Source organism: Gopherus flavomarginatus, chromosome 2 (assembly GCF_025201925.1).
Source record: "Gopherus flavomarginatus isolate rGopFla2 chromosome 2, rGopFla2.mat.asm, whole genome shotgun sequence".
Taxonomy (NCBI): Eukaryota; Metazoa; Chordata; order Testudines; family Testudinidae; genus Gopherus; species Gopherus flavomarginatus.
The window spans coordinates 151,943,628-151,967,088 of record NC_066618.1 but is presented as its reverse complement, the minus strand read 5'-3'; the positions used below and the strand labels follow the sequence as shown (position 1 = coordinate 151,967,088).

The 23,461-nt window shown below is 51.7% G+C and overlaps 1 protein-coding gene across 1 annotated transcript in view; it reads left to right on the top strand.

Annotated features, from left to right (window-relative positions):
- FER1L5 (fer-1 like family member 5) overlaps positions 1–23,461 on the top strand; it is a 93,395-nt gene that overhangs the window by 40,364 nt on the left and 29,570 nt on the right. The window contains 15 exon segments of the mRNA XM_050937385.1: positions 3,494–3,671; positions 5,258–5,382; positions 6,375–6,475; positions 8,758–8,947; positions 9,674–9,880; positions 9,882–10,109; positions 10,609–10,772; positions 11,570–11,684; positions 12,144–12,246; positions 12,839–13,032; positions 13,446–13,622; positions 14,410–14,569; positions 14,831–14,908; positions 17,214–17,395; positions 17,498–17,656. Of these exon segments, the coding sequence (XP_050793342.1) occupies positions 3,494–3,671; positions 5,258–5,382; positions 6,375–6,475; positions 8,758–8,947; positions 9,674–9,880; positions 9,882–10,109; positions 10,609–10,772; positions 11,570–11,684; positions 12,144–12,246; positions 12,839–13,032; positions 13,446–13,622; positions 14,410–14,569; positions 14,831–14,908; positions 17,214–17,395; positions 17,498–17,656 (2,361 nt within the window).

Below are 23,461 nucleotides of genomic sequence, written 5' to 3'. Positions count from 1 at the left end.
TTCCCCCTCCCAGCACTGAGTCCCTCCCTGCCCCCTTTTCCTAGAGGACTGTGATCTCTGCTCTGTGGGCGAGGTGTGTTTACGCTTTGATCAGATTCACCTTTTCCCAGCAGCTTTCCCATAACTGCTCCCTGTGTCTCACCAGCCTGGGGGAAAGCACCCCCTTCTCTGCCCATTGGGTCATTTGCATTCTCACAACCCACCACCTGCCAATTTTCTGGTCCCAAATCCTCTGCTGCCCCAGGTGTTGGAGCTGCATCTTGATGTAAAGAGACACAGTTACTTTCCAAAAACTTTTCAGAAATAGCATCCTGAAAAACTGGGACCTGGATTGAGGTACCTCCGCCACCCCTTTCTCTGTCCCTGGGAAGTCAGCTGTGTGACTGCTCCCCTCCAGGAAGTCAGTCACATGGTTCCCTCTCAAAACCTGGGTCCTGGACTGAGTGCCTGGGTGCACAGATGCTGACCCAGCCATCCTCCTAGTGTCGTGGGCATCCTGCCCCAAGTGACTAGTGAGGAGACATTCCTGTACCCTCACTATTCCTTCCCCAGTTTCCTCCTCTGGGCCCCCATCTAAGACACATTCCTCTGTGCTCCCTAGGAAGGGGTCTGTCTCTTGTTCATCTGCAGAACTCTGCCAGCTAACAACTGGGACAGTTTCCTTAATCACCAGCCCCTCTCCTGCCCCTGCAACTGATGGCACGTTGCCTTCTGCTGGAAAGGAGCTAGTCTCAGCCCCTCCCACACTTGGAAGCACCTGCTTCCCTGTGTTACAGAGTCACAGGAATCCTCACCCACCTCAGTGGTTTCTGAGATTCCATCACCCTTCTCTGGGCTCTCCTCTGGGACACATTTCTCTCTGCTCCCTAGAGCCGGCTTTGCCTGTGGTTCAGCCTCGACCTGCTGGCAGCTAACAACATGGACAGGTCTCTCCCTGGCCGGCATCACACCCCCATCCCTTCCCGATGTGGTGTTGCCTCCAGCTGCAGTGCAGGAGTTGGTCTTACTGTATGCAGGCCATAGGTGGTCCCAATTGTGGATTTTTGGAGTGATGGGAATGGCTGGGGTTGGCGGTTTCTGGTTCTACTTCTCTAGCAAGTCCAATTTGCATTTTCTCTCTCTCTCTCCTTCCTCCCACTCTCTTTCCTTCTCCTCCATGGCCAGTTTCTTTAGTAGCAATATTCTCAGGTGCTTCCTCTCCTTTTCTGCAACCTGCAGCCTAAAAAGCTCCAACTTCGCAATCATTTCACTGCTTTCACTCAGGTTCCTGCTTTTCTGTCCCTACTTCCCTTTCCCGAAATAAGCAAACAGAAAATAACAAACCGGTAGCCTCCTCCTGACTGTCCTTAGCCACCACACTTAAAGCCTCACTTAAAATCTTTACACCAGTGGATGAAGTGTAAATCTTGCGCAGTACAACGAGCGGTGTATTTCATGCTGCTCGTTGTACTGGGATCCCTGGGGTGCAGCCTGGGACTGTGGGACCGTTGTGCCCCCTGAACTCTCCCCAGCCTGGGCTGTCTGTCACGGTGCCTGGCTAGTGACTAGCAGCAAACCCCTCCAGGCACTGTGATCACTCAGCAAACCACATGTGGAGATCCCACACCCAGCTAGATTTCATGAATGCTCCTAGAGCCACTCATGAATCATGCAGAGAAAGCACCAGCCAAATCCCCCCAGCTCCCAGCACTGTACCCCAGGAATATACCGTCTTGCACCGCTGAAGACAAGCAGTGCAGATTTGTTAACTGGTTCACCACTTCATCAATGGAAAGTGGGCAGACACCAGCCTTTGTCAGAGGCGGCTCCAGGCATCAGCACGCCAAGCGCGTGCCTGGGGCAGCAAGCCACTGGGAGCGTTCTGCCGGTCACCGCAAGGGCGGCAGGCAGGTTGCCTTCGGCTGCTTGCCTGTAGAGGATCCGCTGTTTCCGCGGCTTCGGCGGACCTTCCGCAGGCTGCCGCCGAATCAGCGGGACTGGGGACCTCCCACAGGCAAGCCACCGAAGGCAGCCTGCCTGCTGTGCTTGGGGCGGCAAAATACCTAGAACCGCCCCTGGCCTTTGTCAAACCTGAGCAGATTTGCCCCACACGTCATACAAACTCACTGGTAAAGATAAACAACTAAACAAATGTATTGATTGTAACAGGTAGATTGTAAGTGATACTAAGTGATAGGCAAAAAGTCAGAGCTAATTATGAAAAGAAATAAAATCTAAGCAGGCAGTCTAAACTCTCAACCCCGTTAGACTGGGCAACATCTAGATTAAGCAGTTTCTCACCCCACTGGATATTGCTGTCCTTAATAGACAGGTTTGTCCCTTAAACCTGGGCCAGTCTCCTGTGTTGGAGTCTTCAGTCTTCTTCTCAGTGTCTTAGTTGCTTGCAGCATAGGTTGAGGCAGGAGAAAGTCCAGTATGTGTGCACTCTGCCTGTTTTATACCCTCAGTCCATGTGTTCGAGGAGCACAAGTCCAGGCATGTGTGGGAGCATTGAGGAGTCACCCAGCAAGGTTGCAGATACGGCAAACCCATTAAAAAACGCAGAAATTGGGCTTGTTTTTGGCTTAATTGGCTTGTGAGTTGCTTATTGGCTAGTTTTGGGCTTGTAGTTTGTTGGTTGTTGCAGCTTGTTGCTTCTTTTGTTTTATTAGCTCCCGGCAAAGTGGGTGGGGGCAAGCAGGGGCAAGTTGGGGAGAGAGTCAGGAGTGCACAGCAGGCCTACCACAATCCCAGACTGCATGCTGGAGGGATCTAGTGACATAGAGTGTTGGGGTTCTTAGGGATTAGCTTGTTTTGGCCTTGTTTTGAAATGGAATTAGCTTGATTTTGGGTTTATTGTGAAAGTCAGGGTGCTTATTTACTGCGTGAAAGTTGGCAACTGTGCAAGGTTGAGCAATTCCCCCAGTGTGGCCTCATGCAGGGGAGTCATTGCATTGTAGCTCCCTTGATGGACAATGGCTGGTGATGGGTTGTTCGACACCCCAACCGGGCGTTGGTTCTTTCCTTGCTGTTGCCTCTGGGGAGCTAATATCTGGCTGATCTCCCCATTTACAGCATGCTTTAGTGACAACCATACTACACAATTCTCATAACTTCATATGCATTAATGATACACACGTATGGACAGAGAAATGACTTTCAGCAGATCATAACCTTCCCCTGATACCTTACAAGTCCTGCTTTCTATGTGAGATCATGATTATATGAAAATGAGGACTATGGGGGTTCCAGGATGCTCCCCCAAGGTATAGAAGTCACAGTATGATCACATCTCCTGCTGCTGACTGGCCCACACAGAGGATAAAAGTCTGCTACTGCCATCAGCTAGGGCTGCCACTCCTTTAGCTCAAACAGCAGAGGCTGGTGCTTTGCTGCCTCAAGTCTCAGGTTAGGTCCTTGCTGATGACCTGCAGGGACAGGTAATAGTGACCAAGACACCATCACCTGCCCCCTCCCCGTCCTAACCCTGCCTGTTGGGTCTTTCCTTTGCCAGCGATACTTGTCCCGGCGCAAGTACGGCCTGTGTGCCATCTTCTATTCAGCCACCATGCTGCCCGCTATCAAGGAGCTGATCCAGTTTGAGGTCAGCATCGGGTACTATGGCAACAAGTTTGATGTGACATGCAAGCCCTGTGCCTCAACCACCCAGTACAGCCAAGCTGTGTTTGACGGTAGGAGCAAGGCAAGGCCAGGGGAGAGGAGACAGGCTGGCCGGGAGGCACAAGATGGGGTGGAAGGGTGGGAAAGCAGGAAGGAAGTCAGGAGAAGGAAGAACTCTGGAGAGATGGAGGGATGTGAGGAGGCAGATTCTGAGAGACAATCCTGACATTCCAATGGTTGTTCCTCTTCCAAGTCTGAATGAAAACAAACAAAATTTCAAATTTTCCTGTGAAGTGAAATTTTCCAGAAAATGTCCTTGGGGTCAGTTGAAGCGTTCTGGTTTGATCAAACGGAAACATTTCCTTTTGATTTCGACTGCTTTAATTGTATATTACAAAAATATCCATTTTCAAACCAAAAGTTCTGCTCCCAGAAGGTCAGAGTGTTCTGGTTTGAGCTTCTTGAAACACTTCTTGTCAATTTTTTTCCTAATCAAAATTATGTCAAAATCACCCCATTCTCACAGAAAGGTTCAGTTTTGACAAGTGGTTTGAGCATTGGCCTGCTAAACCCAGAGTTGTGAGTTCAATCCTTGAGGGGGCCATTTAGGGAACTGGGGTAAAAATCTGTCTGGGGATTGGTCCTGCTTTGAGCAGGGGGTTGGACTAGATGACCTCCTGAGGTCCCTTCCAACCCTGGTATTCTATGACTCTATGACAAAGTGGCAGTTTCCGATAGAAAAATGTTTATTGCAAAATGTTTGACCAGTTCTGTTCCTGGGGGGCATATCACCATGAGCCCCTTCTGTCTGTGCAGGGGCTGGTCTCAGTCTCTGGACACACACCAGTCCGTTGTGAGGAGATCCAACCATTGCATCCCACATGTTGCTAACCCCCAGGTCTGAGTGGTGACTGGTCAGTGTCCCTGCTCTCGGTCCCTTGGGCATAGTCCCAGGTGCAGACCCTGTGTCTGACATCCCCCTTGGCAGTGGGAACCCACAGTCCAGCCAGACCCTGACACCAGCGCCCCAGCCCCACCCACACACCCCAGTTGCTCCTTTGGCTTGGAGAAGCACTCCTTTTTAAAGCACTCTCGACGCCTCTGGGCCAGGGAATGAAGTGCAGATGCTGCCGCTCTCCACCATCCCAGACTGTGGGATTCCTGCCCCCTGCCTCAGGCGGGTTTCTGTGTAGAGAGTCACTAGGTGAGAGCCATTCAGTGGTGATAGCTCCTGATGGCCTTATCATGCCTTTCCCAACAGAGCTTCCTCGGGGCTTGTCTGTACTTAAGGCAGGCTGTGAACTGACAGTGCAGGGGCTATTGTGGAATAACTGCATGTGCAAACAAGCCCTCTCTCCCTGTCCAGTTCCTGAGATCTAATCCCCAGTGATGGTCACAGTTATGAAGAGTGTTCATAAAACCAGGTGGAATTCATAACTGGACACAGACCTATTCCTCAAGCTGTCAAGGGGCCCTCACAGAGGGGCATGCGTCAGGCCCTACAAACCCATGGCCAGCAGCAGGGGAGAGAAGCTACATAGGATGCACGCTGCTGATATTAACCCACCCAGCCTGCTTCCACCCATCATGTCCCTAAGGAACATGCCTGAGCTCCCCTGAGCCAAGTAGTCCACCTACCTTCCTTCCTGCTGTCCAGGAAACCATTATCACTATCTGCCGTGGTACGACACCAAGCCAATGGTGGCCATCACTTCGTTCTGGGAGGACGCTAGCTACTACATGGACACCCTGAACATCCTGCACTCCACACGGGATAGGCTGGTGAGTGCAGGTCCTCGCTGTGCAGGGAGCCGGGCAAATCACCAAGAACAGACTGCAAAGCTAGGCATGAATCTGGGATGAGGGACAGCAGCAGACAGGGGTTGTGTGCACAGAGGGGCACCCCATCACAGAGCCCACAAGGGACAGCTCCAACGCGAGCAAATCTGGAATGCCGTGGGCAGCTCAATGCCAGAGAGGTATTGGCAGACTGGAGAGAGCTCAGAGAGGAGCAACTAAAACCATCAAGGGGCTGGAGGGGTGAGCCTGCAGGGGACAACTCAACCGATTACCTGGCCCTCTCTTGGCTAAGTGGTGACTACAGGCAGGAATATAACAGTCTGCAAGTGTGTTAAGGGTAAAATGCCAGGAAGGAGAAGGGCTGGTTGGGGCACAAGGAGGGGCAGTGAGGAATGAGAGGTGGAGTTAAACAGCAAGATGTATTAGACTGTAGAATCGTCTGTCTCCCAAGGAAAGGGATGGAAGCAGGGGGGCTGGGAGCCAGTGAACCAAACTGTATGTGATGGAAACCACTTCAAGCCAGGGGTGCAGCAGCGTCCCTTTGCCCCCCAAGTTCCAGCACCTATGGATGGAAGACACTAAAAACTAGACTAAACCAAATCTTGGCACGTGCATGATAGAGAACAATCCGGCACTGGCAGCAGACGGACTGGATGGGCACTAACGGGCCTTTTCTACCTCTAATGACTATTATAACTTCATTGTTGCTCCCACGCCAGCCACACCCAAACCCCTCGGGCACAGACTTTTCCTGTGGCTCATCTCTAAGCTCCTCCCCTTCACAGCTCGAGATGCACCAAATACTGGATCTGTCCTGAGGGAGGAATGTGGGCCCCTACCGGTTAAAGTCAATGGAGAGACCCCCTGTTGACTTGACTGGAAGCTGAATCAGTTGCACTGTAGCTCTGTGCCCTGGGCCACCGGTTGGAGGATGAGCTGCAGATAAAGTCTGACTTGATTTCCTTCTCCATCAGACATCGAATCTGGATGCTCTGAGATCCATCCGAACCGCCGAGGATCCATCTTTGGGTGACGTCTGGAAGAAGCTGCTGAAAGAGCTGCTGGAGGACTGCAAGTGAGCCAGGACGCTAAGCGTTGGTCTTCCTGGGTACATCTACACTGCAATGAGACCCTCACTGCTGGCCCGGGCTCGCAGCGCTCAGGCTGAGGGGCTGTTCAGTTGCAGTGTAGACATTTAGGATCGGGCTGGAGCCCAGGCTTTAGGACCCTGCGAGATGGGACGGTCCCAGAGCTTAGGCTGCAGCCTGAGCCGACCCTCGTGAGCCCAAGTCAGCTGGCAAAGACCAGTCATCGGCTTTTAATCGCAGTGTAGACATACCCTCTGGGCAGCTCAGGAGTGTGACCTGCACAGCTTTCCTCTCAGAGGATGAATAATAAAGTAATAAATTGCATTGCACTCCTGCAGCTCTCCAGGATCTCACAGGGCTTTACTGATGGTCACAGGACTGCGAGTCAGGACTCCTGGGTTCCATTCGTCACTGGCTCTGGGTGACCTTGCCACCAGCAGGGGCTAGCCTTACACCAGACCTCAGAGCCAAATCTCCAAGTGTGCAGCACCCTACATGCCCCCAATGTGCTGAGCACCTTTGAAAACCTGAAGGAGTCCGGTGGCATCTTAAAGATTCTTTAAGGTGCCACCAGACTCCTTGTTGTTTCTATGGATACAGACTAACACGGCTACCTCCTGATATTTGAAAACCTGGGCCTTCCTCTCACTGTGATCTAGAGTCTCACTGTGTCGAATGGGATTTATACATTGTGTAATTAACCCTAAAGGACCAGACTCAGAGCTCAGTTACCCAGGTATGAATGTTGACCTCAGTGGAGTCACTCCAGATTTTTACCGGTGTGACAGATCACAATCTGTGAGCACCTGGCCTTGAGATCCTCACGGAAAGATGCTATAGAAGGGCAAAGTATCATTTATTACCAAAGGGGCTGCCTGTCACAGAGTCCCTGGGCGATGCTCTGGAACTGCTCCCCACAAAGCCAGTCAGGATTTTGGGGAGCCTCCTCTCTCTCGGAGCAGACTGTTTTCAGGGCAAGAAGCTCACACAGCTTCACCTCCTGGATCTCTCCTTGGGGCATTCAGCATATGCCCCTCCGTGTGCTTCCCACAGCGAGTCTGCCCAGGCGGAGTCCTGGGGAAGCCAGACGGTCCTGCACACCCCTCCCCACTTCGCTTTGCAGTCAGATGTGACTCTTAGCCAGCCAGTAAAACAGAAAGTTTATTAGATGATAGGAACACAGTCTCAAGCAGGGCTTGTAGGTACAACCAGGACCTCTCAGCCAGGTCCCTCCAGGGAGCAAAGATCTTAGACCCCAGACTAGGATTCCCTGCCTCTTCCCAGCCAGCCCAAAATTGAAACCAAAAAAACCCCCTTCAGCAGGCTTCCTCCCTTTGTCCAGCTTCCCGGACCCCCTTCCTGGCTCTGGTTATAGGCTCAGGTACCGTCCCTCACCTAAAGTCATCCCCTGCTCTCCCATCACCCATGCAGAAAGCCCTAGTAAAACTAAACGACATTCCCAGGTCAATCCACCCCGTTCCCTACTGCGTCACACTGCCAAACTGTACAAGAAGGCTATATCGACAATACTGCATGTGTCCCCCTGTCTCCAGAGGTTGGCTACTCTGGGCTTTTGATTGCCAGACTATGGTGCCAGCTTTCTCAGTGCCTTTCTCCGAAGCTGGATCTCCAGTGTCTGTCCATGTCCTCACCATCTATTGGCTTCCTAGCCTAGCATGGAGGTTACAGATCAGGCTGTGCCCTCATGACATGTCTTCATCTCCAGAAGGGTATTTTCCAGCTGGGAGGAGTTAGGAGAAACGGGGCTGGCAAACTAACGGGGTTACATCTTAGCTAAGCAGTGTCTGGGGCGTGGGAAACGTGATCATAGTCTGCAAAAGTCTGATGGGTGCCAACCCCAAGGAGGAAGGGGGATTGTTTAGGATGGGAAACGTAGGGTAATTAGGAGTGACGGGATGGACTTGAGAAATGGAAACTGAAGGCTGACTCTCAGGGAGTCCTTCCTGCCAGTGAGATCAATGAGGATGTGGGACTGGGGTGGGATCTCCATCGCTTGAGACATGTAAAACTGGACTGGACAAAGCACTGGCAAAAGTGCTGCAGGGAGCAATCCTGCCTGGCCAGGAGAGGGACTGGCCATGTCTTTTCCAGTTCTGACTTACATGATGCCATGGGTCAGTTCCACATTTCTCATCTCTCCACCCGCAAGCCAAGGGGCAGGTCAGTTATCAGACCCCCATGCTCTCTGCCCTGGGTAGCTGGTGGCAGTGAGGGAACTCTGACCTCTCCCTGTTGATGCTCCTCGCAGCAGGCCGCTGCCCAGTTTGGAAGGTCAGGTGACAGCCACAGTCCTGGATCAGCAGCTGAGGGACCTGCGTCGTCGGCTCCTCCACCAAGTAGCCAGGTCTGCAGAGAGGCTGAGCGCTGGGATGAACCCAAAGACTCTGATCCTCAAGGTAGAGGACTGGCTGCAGAGGATCAACTCCGTCACTCCGGAGGTAGGCCAAGGCCTTGCATTCCTTCCCCAGACACCATCCCCGAGCTGCCTTGCCCGCCAGCATCTCCTCTAGTCAGGGTCGGTTCGAGCTTTTTTGCCGCCCCAAGCTGCGAAGCAAAAAAAAAAAAGACAAAGCTGATGGGCAACACTTCGGCCGCAGCTCGATCGTGCTGCTTCATTCTTCTGCGGCAATTCAGCGGCGGATCCTTCGCTTCCTCTCTTCCTCTTCAGTGGCACTTCAGCGGCAGCTCAAAGAGGAAGAGAGGGACTAAGGGAAGTGCCACCGAGGACTTGGACGTGCTGCCCCTTTCTAATTGGCCGCCCCAAGCACTTGCTTCCTTTGCTGGTGCCTAGAGCTGGCCCTGCCTCTAACGTTATCTCCTCTAGTGTCCAGGCTGAGCAGTCCTGGAGAAGAGTGGAGACATGCTTAGCCAGGGAGCTCTCACTCTCCAGTCTCTGACCTCGCTGTTCATTCCTTGGGTCACTGGGAGCTAGGAGTGATGCTGAGTTAGTGCTGAATAGCTCCAGAGGGGCTCTCTGGTCACCCTGGGGGTTGCATCTGCAGACAGGCCTATCAGGAGGGCCAGGCTGGCATGAGGGGGGAGCCTAAGGGGCTGAGTTGGCACAGCCCCTGCCATGGGAAGGAGAGCAGCCCAGGAGCAGCCCTCTGCTCCTGCAATAGCATCTGTGAAATCTCTTCTCTCTCCTGATGTGCGGCCACCCCCAGCCCCAAGCCAGCATGCCCGATGTGGTGATCTGGATGCTGTGCAAGGAGAAGCGGGTGGCCTATGCCCGCGTGAAGGCTCACACCATCATGTTCTCCAAGGCCGGTCCATATGCCTGTGGCAAGCTGTGCGGGAAAACCCACACCCTCTTCCTGAAGGTAAGAGATGTGCCAGAATCTCTTAGCTGCTGTCGCTTGCCTCGGGCTGTGGGGAGCCGGAGAGCCAAGTAGGGGTGGAGCGGGCTCTGCCCATGCATGGTGGCTGCTTTTGGAGCGGGTCCAGCACGGCCCCTTTGCCTTTCTCCTGCAGAGCCCCCGGCGGGATGGGAAGGACACCATCCATGGCCAGCTGCGCATGCGAATGTGGCTGAGTCTGGTGTCCGACAGCCAGGAGTTCATGAGGCACTGCGAGGGGAAGATTGGTGTCTATGCAGAGACGGTAAGCAGGAGGAGGACAGCTCTGGGGCGAGAGGCAGAGATAATCTGCCGGGGCTTCCATGTGGGGAGGGAGGTTTGCTGGACGAGGGTGGTGCTGGAGCAGACAGAGAATGCTGCGTACACTGGGTGCACCCTCAGCAGGCCAATTGAACCTCTTACCTTCAGGAAAACCCACACCCTCTTCCTGAAGGTAAGAGATGTGCCAGAATCTCTTAGCCGCTGTCACTTGCCTCGGGCTGTGGGGAGCCGGAGAGCCAAGCAGGGGTGGAGCGGGCTCTGCCCACGCATGGTGGCTGCTTTTGGAGCGGGTCCAGCCCATAAGAGCTCATGTGCCTCACACACCCCTTCCACAGCAGCTCTGCTCAGCCCTTCTGCCACCCCGCACTGGCTGGAGCTGCCCAGCGCTCACCCCACGCCCGGAGCCCGCCCTGTGTCCGCGGTATTGCACCTGCTCTGACCTGCTTCCGTCTGTGTCTGTCACTCCCCTGTGCCCTACTCAGTATGAGAACCAGGTGAAGATCTTTGGGAAGTGGGGGCCCAAAGGGCTGATGCAGCACCCCAGCTTCTCGGACATAACCGGGAAGATTGGTGTCCCAAGGGACAAGTTCCAGCTGCCCAAGGGCTGGCACTGGGATGGCGACTGGGCGGTGGAGCCACAGAGGAGGTGAGTCGTGTGACATGCTGTCCTGCTGAGAGCCCTTCACAGGGGCTGTCTCCTGCCGATGAGAACCAGGCCAGGAGGAAGCCCAAAAACCATTATGGGGAGGAGGAGTTTCAGGGGCTCTGGGAGAGATCTCCCATGTGTATAGTACTGTACTGTGAGGGGTGCTATGAAGTGAGGTTACACCTTTCTCTGAAACGCCGGACATGGCCAAAGGAGGAAACAGCATGAGATGGGCTTTGGGAAACATCCTGGTATGCAACAGATAGTTAACCTATGACACTGGCTAGTACAGGCTCCTGGTGAGGGAAGTTGTTTAAAGGGTTAAATGTGCCTTCCGCTGAGTCCCCCACATCAGTGTTGGAGTAGGATGGGAAGAGCTGAGTCAGTGAAGGGCCTAGAGAGCTGATTGCACAACTAAACTGTGGAACTCGCTGCTGCAGGATACTATTGAAGCAAATAGATGAGTCTATTTCCAGGAGAGATTAGACATGTCCCAGTCAGGATCGCGTCTGCAGTCATGCTAGCGAGGACTATTGCCCCAGGGCTCTCAGACCTTGTATCAGGCCTCAAGGTGTGAGAGGATCTCCAGCTGGGGTCAGGAGGAACGTCCTCCCTCACTGGTGGAGGGTTCCAGATGGAGGTGCCAGGTACTAGACTAGAGGGACAGGTCCCTGAGGTTTGATGGGAGAGAACAGGAGATGACAGGAGGATCCACGCAGAGCTGTCCGGCCAACCCTTTGGAAAAGCCATGAGATGAGACTCCTGCGTTCCTGACTCTGCCCTGGCCTCCTGCACAGGCTGCTGCTGGATACTGAGACCAACCACAGTGAGGTGCTGGAGGAGGTGTACGAGAACGAGAGCCGGCAGCCAGGGGAAGAGTGGGCCCCAGCCCCTTCTCCCAACACTGATGCGGTGAGGAGAGGAGGGAGCCCTGGGTGCAGGCAGCACTGGCTGGTGGGAGGTGTCATCTTGGAGGTTGTTTTTCGTTCATTTGTGCCATCAAACCAGAACCTCTCCAGCCCCTCTCCAGGATATATACCAGCTCCAGCCTGCAGCCTGAATCTGGCTTTCCTGCCCGCCCTGGTTTGCGTCCACCTTTTCCCAGGGATGCCCAGAGGCTTTGGTCTCCATGGTGCTGACACTTTCCCTGGGCCCTGGTCTCTGAGGACATTATTTGCAAAGGGGTTCAGCTCCCAGCAGCTCCCACTGTGACACTCAGTGCTTAGGATGTGTCAGAGGTCTCAACCCATGACAGGCTGGGCTCTCCAGAGAGTCTGGTCCTGACCATGGCTGTTGGACCCTTCTGAAAGCTCCGGGGCACCTCCAGCAAACATGCTCAGCTCCACAGTTCCCCTGTTGTCTCGGTCCCAGGGCGGAGCCGCTGTCTCCCCAAAGGAAGGGATCGTGTGCCCTAAGGGCTGGCACTTCGAGGAAGGCTGGAGGGTGGAGGTGAACCGAGCTGTGGATGAGTCTGGTAAGTGGCCTTCCCGTGCTTGTTTCCAGGGAAATCGGTGTGGCCACTGTGGAGCGATCAGAGAGCCAGGACCAAGCTGCTGCCCACCCTGATTTGTGGGGCTCAGTGCTGACTGTGTTCCCCTGGGCACATCCTGAAGGGTCTGTGGGGCAGTCTTTGCGAGGGCCATTCAGCAGCCCAGAGTAATGAGTTTAGCGGGTTCCCAGCAGACAAGCATCCTCATCACAGGATCACGGACACCACCACTGGTACAAGCTTCCCATCTTGCTGCCAGCCTCAGCAGACAGGCCATGGAGACTGAGCTCCCCTATCACCCTTGGAGGAGGCTGCTCTAGACCTGGGTTGGTGGGCACATGAAGGGAGTTTCCTAGGCTTTCCCTGCTGGCAGACAGAGAGAGCTGGTGCATGAACACGTGTACTGGCTGCAGCTTCTCCCTGCCAGCCTCAGTCACAGGATCAGCACTTTGTCCATCCCAGGCGGTTGGGGAGTGAGCCCAGGCAGCAGGAGAGGCCATGCAGGAGGTTGCCTGGTTTCATGAGAGAGGGTCTGATCACCAGGATGTGAGCACACCTTCCTGGGGCTTCCTCCCAGGTCCTGATAGCAGCACGGCTCCTCTCTCAGGCTGGGAGTACGGCATTGGCATCCCCTCCACTGGAACCCCCCAATCCTGGAATGCTGCAGAGAAGACATACCACACACACCGGCGTCGGCGCTGGCTGCGGAGACGCTGTCGGGACCTGAATGCTCAGAACCAGGAGCAGGAAATCGCCTCCTTTCTCCAGCTGGTAAGTGGTGGGAGTGGCCAAGCTCAGGGGCTGTGCTCATGGTGCCTGTGGGGCTGGCTCGGAAGGGGCTGCTCCCAGCACCTGAGGGGTGAGGGAGCATCAGACACACACCACACTGCGAGGACAAACCCTCAGCTGGTGTAAGGCGGCCTGGCTCCTCTGCAAATCACCGGGGCTCCACCAAAGTCAACTGAGCTGTTTGGAGATGCACCCCCCCAGGTTCACAGATTGTACTTGAGCCTCTGAAGTCTGCAAAATGGAGCTGGAAAGCTCCAAAGTGTCTCAGGGTGAAACCTGATGGCCAGGGAGGGGACTTGCTTCGGGGAAATCTTACGGAGGGTCAGGATTGAATCTGAGCTGGATCCTTGTGGCGCAGCTCTTCCCTCTTTCTCAGGACTGTCCCATTTTCGCAGCACTCGACAGGGAAGCCGGCGGAAGAGGACACCTGGGAATATGCCTCCTGTTTTGGCTGGAAGTTCCACCTGCAGCCCCGGCTGCATGACACTTACCGGCGGCGCTGCTGGCGCAGGAAGCTCGTGCCTGTGCAGCCCGCCAGGGTGGCTCCCATTTTCCTCTTGGAGGGCTCCCTGGTAAGAGGCCGGGCAGCAAAGGGGCATTGCCCTTGGCTGTTCATTTGGCCGCTATTCTAAGTAAGATCCTGTCCCCGGCTAGCTAAACGCTAGAATGGCTGGGAACCCCTTCCCCCCTATCACCTGGCCAGACCCATGCAGACCCATGCACTGGGCATGACAGGAACTGGGAGGCTCGTAGGCAGCAGACTTGCAGAGTGAGCCAACAGGAGGCTTCCCTGAGGCAGGCAGATCTCAGCTGGAAACCCCCGGCTGCAGCTGATCCAGTAGGAGCTGTGCATGCAGCCTTATGCCAATGGGTGGTCTCAGGCTAGAGAGGGAGGAGTGCAACCCCTGGCCTATTGTCTCCAGTTGGAGCCTCTCTTCTTTCCTCTCCCAGAAAGCACCTGCCTAGCCACTATCACAAACCACTGGCCCAAAGCAGGGTCTCCATAGGCTAGAGAGGGCTGATTGACACAGAAGGGTCAGCCTGCCCCAAGGTAGCTCACAAACCCAAGGCAGGGTGCTCCTGAGCCCCCAGGGAGATGCAGCCATAGAGAGGAACGGAGAGGGATGATGGGGGTGGTTACAACAGAGGTGAGAGGAAGTGGTTGTTGTGTTAGTGAGGATGTATAGCCAGGGCAGGGGCTATAGACTCCATGGAGTTGGAAACAGGAAGCAGGACCTGCAGCCGGAAGGGGGTGCTGAGGGCATCCTGGCAGTGAGAGCTCCACCCGGGTCCCAGCACTTCCAGCTGGACGTCCTGCAGCTGAGGGTGCCCAGGGGCTGAGGACTGCTCTCTGCTCAGGGCATGGAGTTTGAAGATCAAGAGAAGGAGGAAGGAGAAGAGAAAGAGAAACAAACGGAGCAAGAGAAAAAGATCCTGGAGGAGGGAGAGAGAGAGAAGAGGTCCCCAGCCCAGAACATCCTGCAGCTGAACACTCCTCTGATCACCTGTGTCTTCCAGCGTGAGTCACTGGCATGGAGGGGATCACACCTGGCCCCAGAGCCCTAGAAGGAAGGTGGCCCCCGAATCTGTCCCTCCATCCACTGGTTTCAGGGTCCCTGCGATCATTGGCTCCTCCTGGGCCCCTCTCCATGGACGGAAGGACTGAAGCCTCTGCAGCTGGGCCCTGGATGGTGGCAGGAATGGGGGGACACCGCAGGGCACCTCTGCGTAACAGGTGAGGAGGAGTGTGGGTGAGACCTGTGAACTCTTCATATTCCAGAGCCCAATTACTACCAGCTACACTGCTACATCTACCAAGCCAGGGATCTGACACCAAGCGATGGCAGGAGCTCCTCCGGTAGGTGACATGAGGCAAACCCTGCCACCCTCAGCACATGCCTCTTCAGACCGTCCCTGCCCAACCCCCCCATCTCCTGGCACCCCCAGATCATAACGCCTGGGGGCCTAACACAAATATTCTTGGTGCGACCCCTGGTATAACCCTCCAAGGCCAGATAGGTCCCCCCTGTTGGGCATGGGAGCTCTGAATGGCCTACGCTGTCAGGGCCAGCTCCAGGCGCCAGCTGAGCAAGCTTATACTTGGGGCGGCAGATTCTACGGGGCAGCATTCCACCCAAACCTAGGGCAGCGTGGCTGCCTTTTTTTCTTTTTTTTTTTTTTTTCACTGCTCCAGCCGCCCTGTTGGGGGCGGAGGAGGGGAGCGCCCTGCAGCAAATTTGGCAGGGCAGCCCGCATCCTTCCCGACTGGAGTGGAGCGGAGCCCTCCCGGCAGGCGGCGCAGCGATCGGGGCCGCGGAGTGAGTGCCCCATTGAAGCGCTGGCCGCCTCGCTTCTGTCTCTCCCCCGCGCTCCTTCCGCTTCCCTCACATTAGACTGGGCGCGCACTCTGCAGCACAGAGAGTCCCCTGACTCCGGTTGCCCTGTAGAGTTTTTTGTTTTGTTTTTCCCCTGCTTTGCCGGCCGCGCCGTTGTTACTCCCCTCGCCTCCCCGCTTTGCTGCTCCAGCCATGCCATTTTTGTGTTGTTCCCCCCCCCCCCGCTTTGCCGCTCCAGCCGCGCTGCGTCCCCCCCCCGCTTTGCCGTTCCAGCCGTGCCGTGTCCCCCCCCGGCTTTGCCGCTCCAGTCCCGCCATATTCCCCTCACCCGCTTTGCTGCTCCAGCCGTGCTGTTTTTTCCCCCTGTTTTGGTGCTCTGGTAGCCCCGCCCCCCCCTTTTTTTTTTTGCTTGGGGCGACAAAAAAGCCAGAGCTGGCCCTGTATGCTGTACAAACAGTGGTCCTACAGGTTCCCCGCTGCTGGGCGCACAATGTCCAATGGGCTGCACGGTGCCCCTCAGATAGGTCAGTTCTACATCTCTCTCACGTTGCTATGTCCAGACGGGAACACTGAGACACTGCCCGCTCTGACGGATTCCTACAGGACTGGAGTGGACGTGTTATTCCTTGTCTTTAGCAAAGCTTTTGATACGGTCTCCCACGGTATTCTTGCCAGCAAGTTAAAGTAGTATGGGCTGGATGAACAGACTATAAGCTGGATAGAAAGCTGGCTAGATCATTGGGCTCAACGGTTAGTGATCAACGGCTCCATGTCTAGTTGGCAGCTGGTATCAAGCAAAGTGCCCCAAGGGTCGGTCCTGGAGCCAGTTTTGTTCAATATCTTCATTAATGATCTGGAGGATGGCATGGACTGCACCCTCAGCAAGTTTGCAGATGACACTAAACTGGGAGGAGTAGATACGCTGGAGGAGGAGTAGATACGCAGGAGGGTAGGGATAGGATACAGAGGGACGTAGATAAATTAGAGGATTGGGCCAAAAGAAACCTGATGAGATTCAAAAAGGACAAGTGCAGAGTCCTGCACTTAGGATGGAAGAATCCCATGCACTGCTACAGACTAGGGACCGAGTGGCTAGACAGCAATTCTGCAGAAAAGGACCTAGGGGTTACAGTGGATGAGAAGCTGGATATGAGTCGACAGTGTGCCCTTGTTGCCGAGAAGGCTAACAGCATTTTGGGCTGTATAGGTAGGAGCATTGCCAGCAGATTGAGAGATGAGATCATTCCCCTCTATTCAACATTGGTAAGGCCTCATCTGGAGTACTGTGTCCAGTTTTGGGCCCCACCCTACAAGAAGGATGTGAAAAAATTGGAGAGTCCAGCAGAGGGCAACGAAAATTATTAGGGGGCTGGAGTACATGACTTATGAGGAGAGGCTGAGAGAACTGGGATTATTTAGTCAGCAGAAGAGAAGAATGAGGGGGGATTTGATAGCTGCTTTCAACTACCTGAAAGGGGGTTCCAAAGAGAATGGCTCTAGACTTTTCTCAGTGATACCAGATGACAGAACAAGGAACAATGGTCTCAAGCTGCAGTGGGGGAGGTCTTGGCTGGATATTAGGAAACACTATTTCACTAGGAGGGTGGTGAAGCACTGGAATGGGTTCCCTAGGGAGGTGGTGGAATTTCCTTCCTTAGAGGTTTTTAAGGTCAGGCTTGACAAAGCCCTGGCTGAGATGATTTAGTTGGGAATTGATCCTGCTTTGAGCAGGGGGTTGGACTAGATGACCTCCTGAGGTCCCTTGCAACCCTGATATTCTATGACTCTATCAGTGAACAGCCCATCTCTCCCATCTCTTTCCTCCAGATCCCTATGCCCACGTGTCGTTCCTGCACAGGAGTCAGCGCACGCAGACCTTGACTGCCACCCTAAGCCCCAGCTGGGACCAGACCCTCATCTTCGACCATATACTGATTTACGGAGACCCCCAGGCCACCCGGCAGGACCCGCCACTTGTGGTTTTGGAGCTGTTTGGCCGGGACATCATTGTAAGTGCGAGATCCCAGGGAAGGGGGTAAGGGAGGAGCAGGTGAAGGGGATCTGCAGCCCCATGACTCACATGATCTGATCATATCTCCTCTTTACATTAGGACAAGGATGACTTCCTGGGGAGGAGCATGTGTTCCCCACTGGTATGTCTGGATCTCGGATCCCGACACCTCCCCCGCCTCCAGTGGTATCCAATCACAAAGCAGCAGAAGGAAGCGGGCGAGCTCTTAGCTGCCTTTGAGCTCCTATTGGATCCCAAGGTAAAAGGGGTGTGGGTTTTTTTGGACGAGGGAAGGTGTTTGCACAAGCTGAAGGGAGGGGTAACAAGCACTTTGGAGGACAGGACTAGAATTCAAAATAACCTTGACAAATTGGAGAGCTGGTCTGAAATCAACAAGACAAAATTCAATAGAGACAAGGGCAAAATACTGCGCATAGAAAGGAAAACTCAAATGCACAAATACAAATGGGGAATAACTGGTTAGGTGGTAGTACTGGCTAGGTGAAAAGGATCTGGGGGTTATAATAGATTAAGCCCATTACTTCTTGTCCTGCCTTCAGTGGACCTGGCGAACAATTGGTCACCGTCCTCTTTATTTACTGAAACCTAGTGGGATGATCCCCATGACTGGAATGTTAAAATCAATGGTTATAACCATTTAGGAAGGAGCAAGTGGGCAAAAGATGTATGTCAGAAATGGCATTATCTGCTTCTGAGTTGCCAATTATTTGGAAGAGAACATTCTTGAATGCTTATGGATCAATGTTTTAATGGCTAAAGCACAAGATGAGGTATTAGTTGGTGTCTGCAACCAACCACCAAATCCCACAAACGAACAGGATAACTGCTTCCTTACGCACCTATCTACAATGTGTAGGGGAAAAACTATATTATCGTGGGGGACTTCAATCTGAATGGCACATGCTGAAGGTCTCACACTGCCAGAACTAGAACATCCTTGGAATTTCTAAACATTAGAGATGACAATTTCCTAACTCAAAAAGTGCTGCATCCAAGATGGAGAATTCTGTATTAGACCTGGTCTTAACAGGTAAAGAACTGATCACAGAACTAAATATTAATGGTAACTTATGATCATGATTTGATCACATTTATAATGTGCAAACAGAATGAATTCCAGACCAGTGAGATATATACTTGGTAATGTAAAATGGCCAAATTCACAAAACTGAAACAATTATTACCCAATCATCTGCAATTATTTCATCAGAAAAATGTGCATGGTAATTGGGAATTATTTAAGAACACATTACTAGATGCCCAAAAAGGCACAATCCCACAATTGAAGAAGAAGGCCATACTGGTTTTAAAAAATGACCTGGTTTAGAGGGGAAATGAAGGCAGCTATAAAAAATTAAATAAATAAATGGAAGAAAGGAGAAGTTGATAACAAGTTAATATAAATCAGAAGCTGTAAATTGTAGAAAATTGATAAGGGAAACAAAAGGGACAGAAGGAGACATCTATGACCAACAGAGTTAAGAACAATAAGAAGGAGCTTTTTAAGAATTTTAGGAACAAAAATTATCCTGACAATTGTATTGGTCCCTTACTAGATGGAAATGGTACAATCATCAATAATAATGCAGAAAACGCAGAAGTGTTCAATAACTATTTCTATTCTCTATTTGGGAAAAAAACAGATGTAGCATCATCTTTTGAGAACACTCTGTCCATTCACTAGTATCTCAGGAGGGTGTTAAACAGCAGCTGCTAAAATTAGACATTTTAAAATCAGCAAGTCCAGATAACTTTCTGTGACAGTTCTCAGGGTACCCAGGAGTGTCAGTCACCTTGTGGACCCCCGTCTTCAGTGAGAAGGAGTCTTGCTTTTGCTTCACTGGGTGTCATCTCTCAATGCCACCAGCCTGTTAGCATTCTCCTCTGGGCTAAGCCAGGCCTTACAGGTTAATAATCCCAGACCCCAATACCCTGTGAAGCATTCTCCGGCCGTGAACACTCACAGAAATACCAGGGAAGGACCAGTGTCCACACCAGCCTGTCTGATTCAGCTCAGACTCAGCACCTTGCTTAATATCATAGCACTGAGATATATTAATAGTGACAATAAGAATAAGTTTATCATCAAAGATTCAAGGTTAGAGTGGTAGTATGAATATTGGAGACAAAAGGTTACAAATAAAACTAAATCAGAACATGTCTTCTGGAGACTAAACTTAACTAACAAATTAACCACCTGTCTAAAGAAGTTCATCTCACCCCAAAGTGCTTTGCAGCTTTTCAGCCAAGGTTGGCTGAGATCCCAGTTTCACGAATGCAGACGCACTGCCCGTTTACTTCCCAGGTGAAGGGTAAGAAGTGTCTTCTTTGTCTTCTATTTATAATCCCCAAAATTCATTGCCTGTGCTCAGAGACCGGATAACCACCCCTGGTTTATTTTTCCATGCATGCTTCCCTGTTTACTTCATATGTAAGTGGGCTAGAGTACAGTGTGTTAGCATAGAATGCTTCGTTTCCATCCCAGCAGAGAGACAGGTGAATAAACACCTCTTGTCTGACACAAAACCTGCTTTTTTCACCTCTGCCGGTGACTCAAACCTTGATACAGACTCTAAGAACATATCTTCAATCTATGTACATAACTCCTTATGGACATACATTTCACAGTGATATTAATGACCAATATGACACCAGCTTTCACTTGAGACCTCACAAGACATTCTGTGGTGAACCAGAATGTATATAACAGAATCAGGACATTCCTGTAACCCCCTTGCCTGTTGGCATTAAAGGGTTTTGGGGTCACATTTGCATCCAAAAGTTTTAAAAGAGTTGGCTGAGGAGCTCGCTTGACTGTTAATGTTGATTTTCAATAAGTCTTGGAATACCAGACATGTTTCAGGAGACTGGAAGAAAGCTAAAGTTGTGCCAATATTAAAAAAGGGTAAACGGGATGACCCAGGTAATTGTAGGCCTATCAGTCTGGCACCAATCCCAGGCAAGATAATGGAGCTGCTGATATGAGACTCGATTAATAAAGAATTAAAGGACTTAATGCCTTAATACCAATCAACATGGGTTTATGGAAAATAGATATTTGTCTAACTTGATATATTTTTCTGATGAGATTATAAATTTGGTTGCTAAAGGTAATAGTGTTGATATAATAGACTTCTGTAAATCATTGACTTGGTACTGCATAACATTTTGATTAAAAAACTAGAACAATATAAAATTAACATGGCACTCAGTAAATTGATTAAAAACTGGCTAACTGATAGGTCTCGAAATGTAATTGTAAATGGGGAATCATCATTGACTTGGTGTATTTCTAGTGTGGTCCTGCAGGGATCAGTTCTTGGCCCTATGCTATTTAACATTTTTTGAATGACCTGGAAGAAAATATAAAATCATCCCTGATAAAGTTTGCAGATGACACACAAACTGGGGGAGTAGTAAATCACAAAAAGGACAGGTCATTGATATAGAGCAACCTGGATCACTTGGTAAACTGGATGCAAACAAACAATATGTGTTTTAATACAGCTAAATGTAAATGTAAACAGCTGGGAACGAAGAACATATGCCACACTTACAGGCTGGGGGACTCTGTCCTGGGAAGCAGGGACTCTGAAAAAGATTTGAGGGTCACGGTAGATAATCTGTGGAACATGAGCTCCCAGTGTGATGCTGTGGCTGAAAGGGCTAATACGCTCCTTGGATGGATAAACGGGGAAATTTCAAGTAGGAGCAGAGAGGTTATTTTCTCTCTGTATTTGGCACTGGTGCATCCGCTGCTGGGATCCTGTGTCCAGTTCTGAAGCCCACAATTCAAGAAGGATGTTGATAAATTGGAGAGGGTGCAGAGAAGAGCCATGAAAATTATTAAAGGATTAGAAAACCTGTCTTATAGTGATAGACTCAAGGAGCTCAATCTTTTTAGTTTGTCTAAGAGAAGATGACTCAATTGCAGTCTAAAAGTACCTACATGGGGAACAAATGTGTAATAATTAGGCTCCTCATTCTAGCAGAGGAAGGTCTAACACCATCCAATGGCTGGAAGCTGAAGCTAGACAAATTCAGACTGCAAAGAAGTGGAAGCTTGGACAGATGACTAGGGAGGAGTATAAAATATTGCTCGAGCATGCAGGGATGTAATCAGGAAGGCCAAAGCAGAGCTGGAGTTGCAGCTAGCAAGGGTTGTGAAGGGTAACAAGAAGGGTTTCTACAGGTATGTTGGCAACAAGAAGGTGGTCAGGGAAAGCGTGGGACCCTTACTGAATGAGGGAGGCAACCTGGTGACAGATGATGTGGAAAAAGCTGAAATACTCAATGCTTTTTTTGCCTCGGTCTTCACAGACAAGGTCAGCTCCCAGACTGCTGCACTGGGCAGCAGAGTATAGGGAGGAGGTGAGCAGCCCTCAGTGGAGAAAGAACAGGTTAAGGACTATTTAGAAAAGCTGGACATGCCCAAATCCATGGGGCCAGATCTAATGCATATGAGGGTGCTGAAGGAGTTGGCTGATGTGATTGCATTATCCATTATCTTTGAAAACTAGTGGCAATCAGGGGAGGTCCCGGATGATTGGAAAAAGGCAAATATAGTGCCCATCTTTAAAAAAGGAAAGAAGGAGAATCCAGGGAACTACAGACTCACTTCAGTCCCTGGAAAAATCATGGAGCAGGTGCTCAAGGAATCCATTTTTAAGCACTTGGAGGAGAGGAAGGTGATCATGGATTCACCAAGGGCAAGTCATGCCTGACCAACCTGATTGCCTTCTATGATGAGATAACTGGCTCTGTGGATATGGGGAAAGTAGTGGATGTGATACACCTTGACTTCTGATACAGTCTCCCACAGTATTCTTGCCGACAAGTTAAAGAAGTATGGATTGTCGGGCTCAACAGATAGTGATCAGTAAAAGCAGCAACTATAGTGTTCAATGGCTTGATGTCTAGTTGGCAGCTGGTATCAAGTGGAGTGCCCCAGGGGTTGGTCTTGGGGCCAGTTTTGTTCAACATCTTCATTAATGATCTGGAGGATGGCATGTACTGCACCCTCAGCAAGTTTGCAGATGACACTAAACTGGGAGGAGTGGTAGATACGCTGGAGGGTAGGGATAGGATCCAGAGTGACCTAGACAAATTGGAAGATTGGGCCAAAAGAAATCTGATGAGGTTCAACAAGGACAAGTGCAGAGTACTGCACTTATGAAGGAAGAATCCCATGCACTGCTACAGGCTGGGGACCAAATGGCTAAGTGGCAGTTCTGCAGAAAACCTGGGGATTACAGTGGATGAGAAGCTGGATATGAGTCAACAGTGTGCCCCTGTTGCCAAGAAGGCTAATGGCATATTGGGCCGCATTAGTAGGAGTATTGCCAGCAGATTGAGGGATGTGATCATTCCCCTCTGTTTGACATTGGTGAGGCCACATCTGGAGTAATGAGTCCAGTTTTGGGCCCCCCACTACAGAAAGGATGTGGACAAATTGGAGGGAGTCCAGTGGAGGGCAACGAAAATGACCAGGGGGCTAGGGCACATGACTTATGAGGAGAAGATGAGGGAACTGGGCTTGTTTAGTCTGCAGAAGAGAAGAATGACAGGGGATTTGATAGCAGCCTTCAACTACCTGACGGGGGGTTCCAAAGAGGATGTAGCTCGGCTATTCTCAGTGGTGGCAGATGACAGAACAAGAAGCAATGGTCTCACGTTGCAGTGCGGGAGGTTTAGACTGGATATTAGGAAACACTATTTCATTAGAAGGGTGGTGAAGCACTGAAATGGGATACTGTAAGTGTGTGGACTCACCTCTGTGGCACCTCCTGCTGGTCTCTCAGGGAATTAGCTCGATTTCCAGCCCAGAGCAACCTCTGCAGGCCGGTGATCCGCCTTACTGCTTGCTGTTGGCACCCGTGTCCCTCCCTGGACCTGGTGCCCGTTTACCAGGGGACTGAGGTGCAGCCCCCTGGCAGTAACCTCTTTCTCTCAGGGTCTCCCCCTCCCAGGGGAACCCCCATCCACTATCCCCACCTCGCCTCAATATACGGCTACTGCCAGACATTGTCTAGCCCCACAGCCT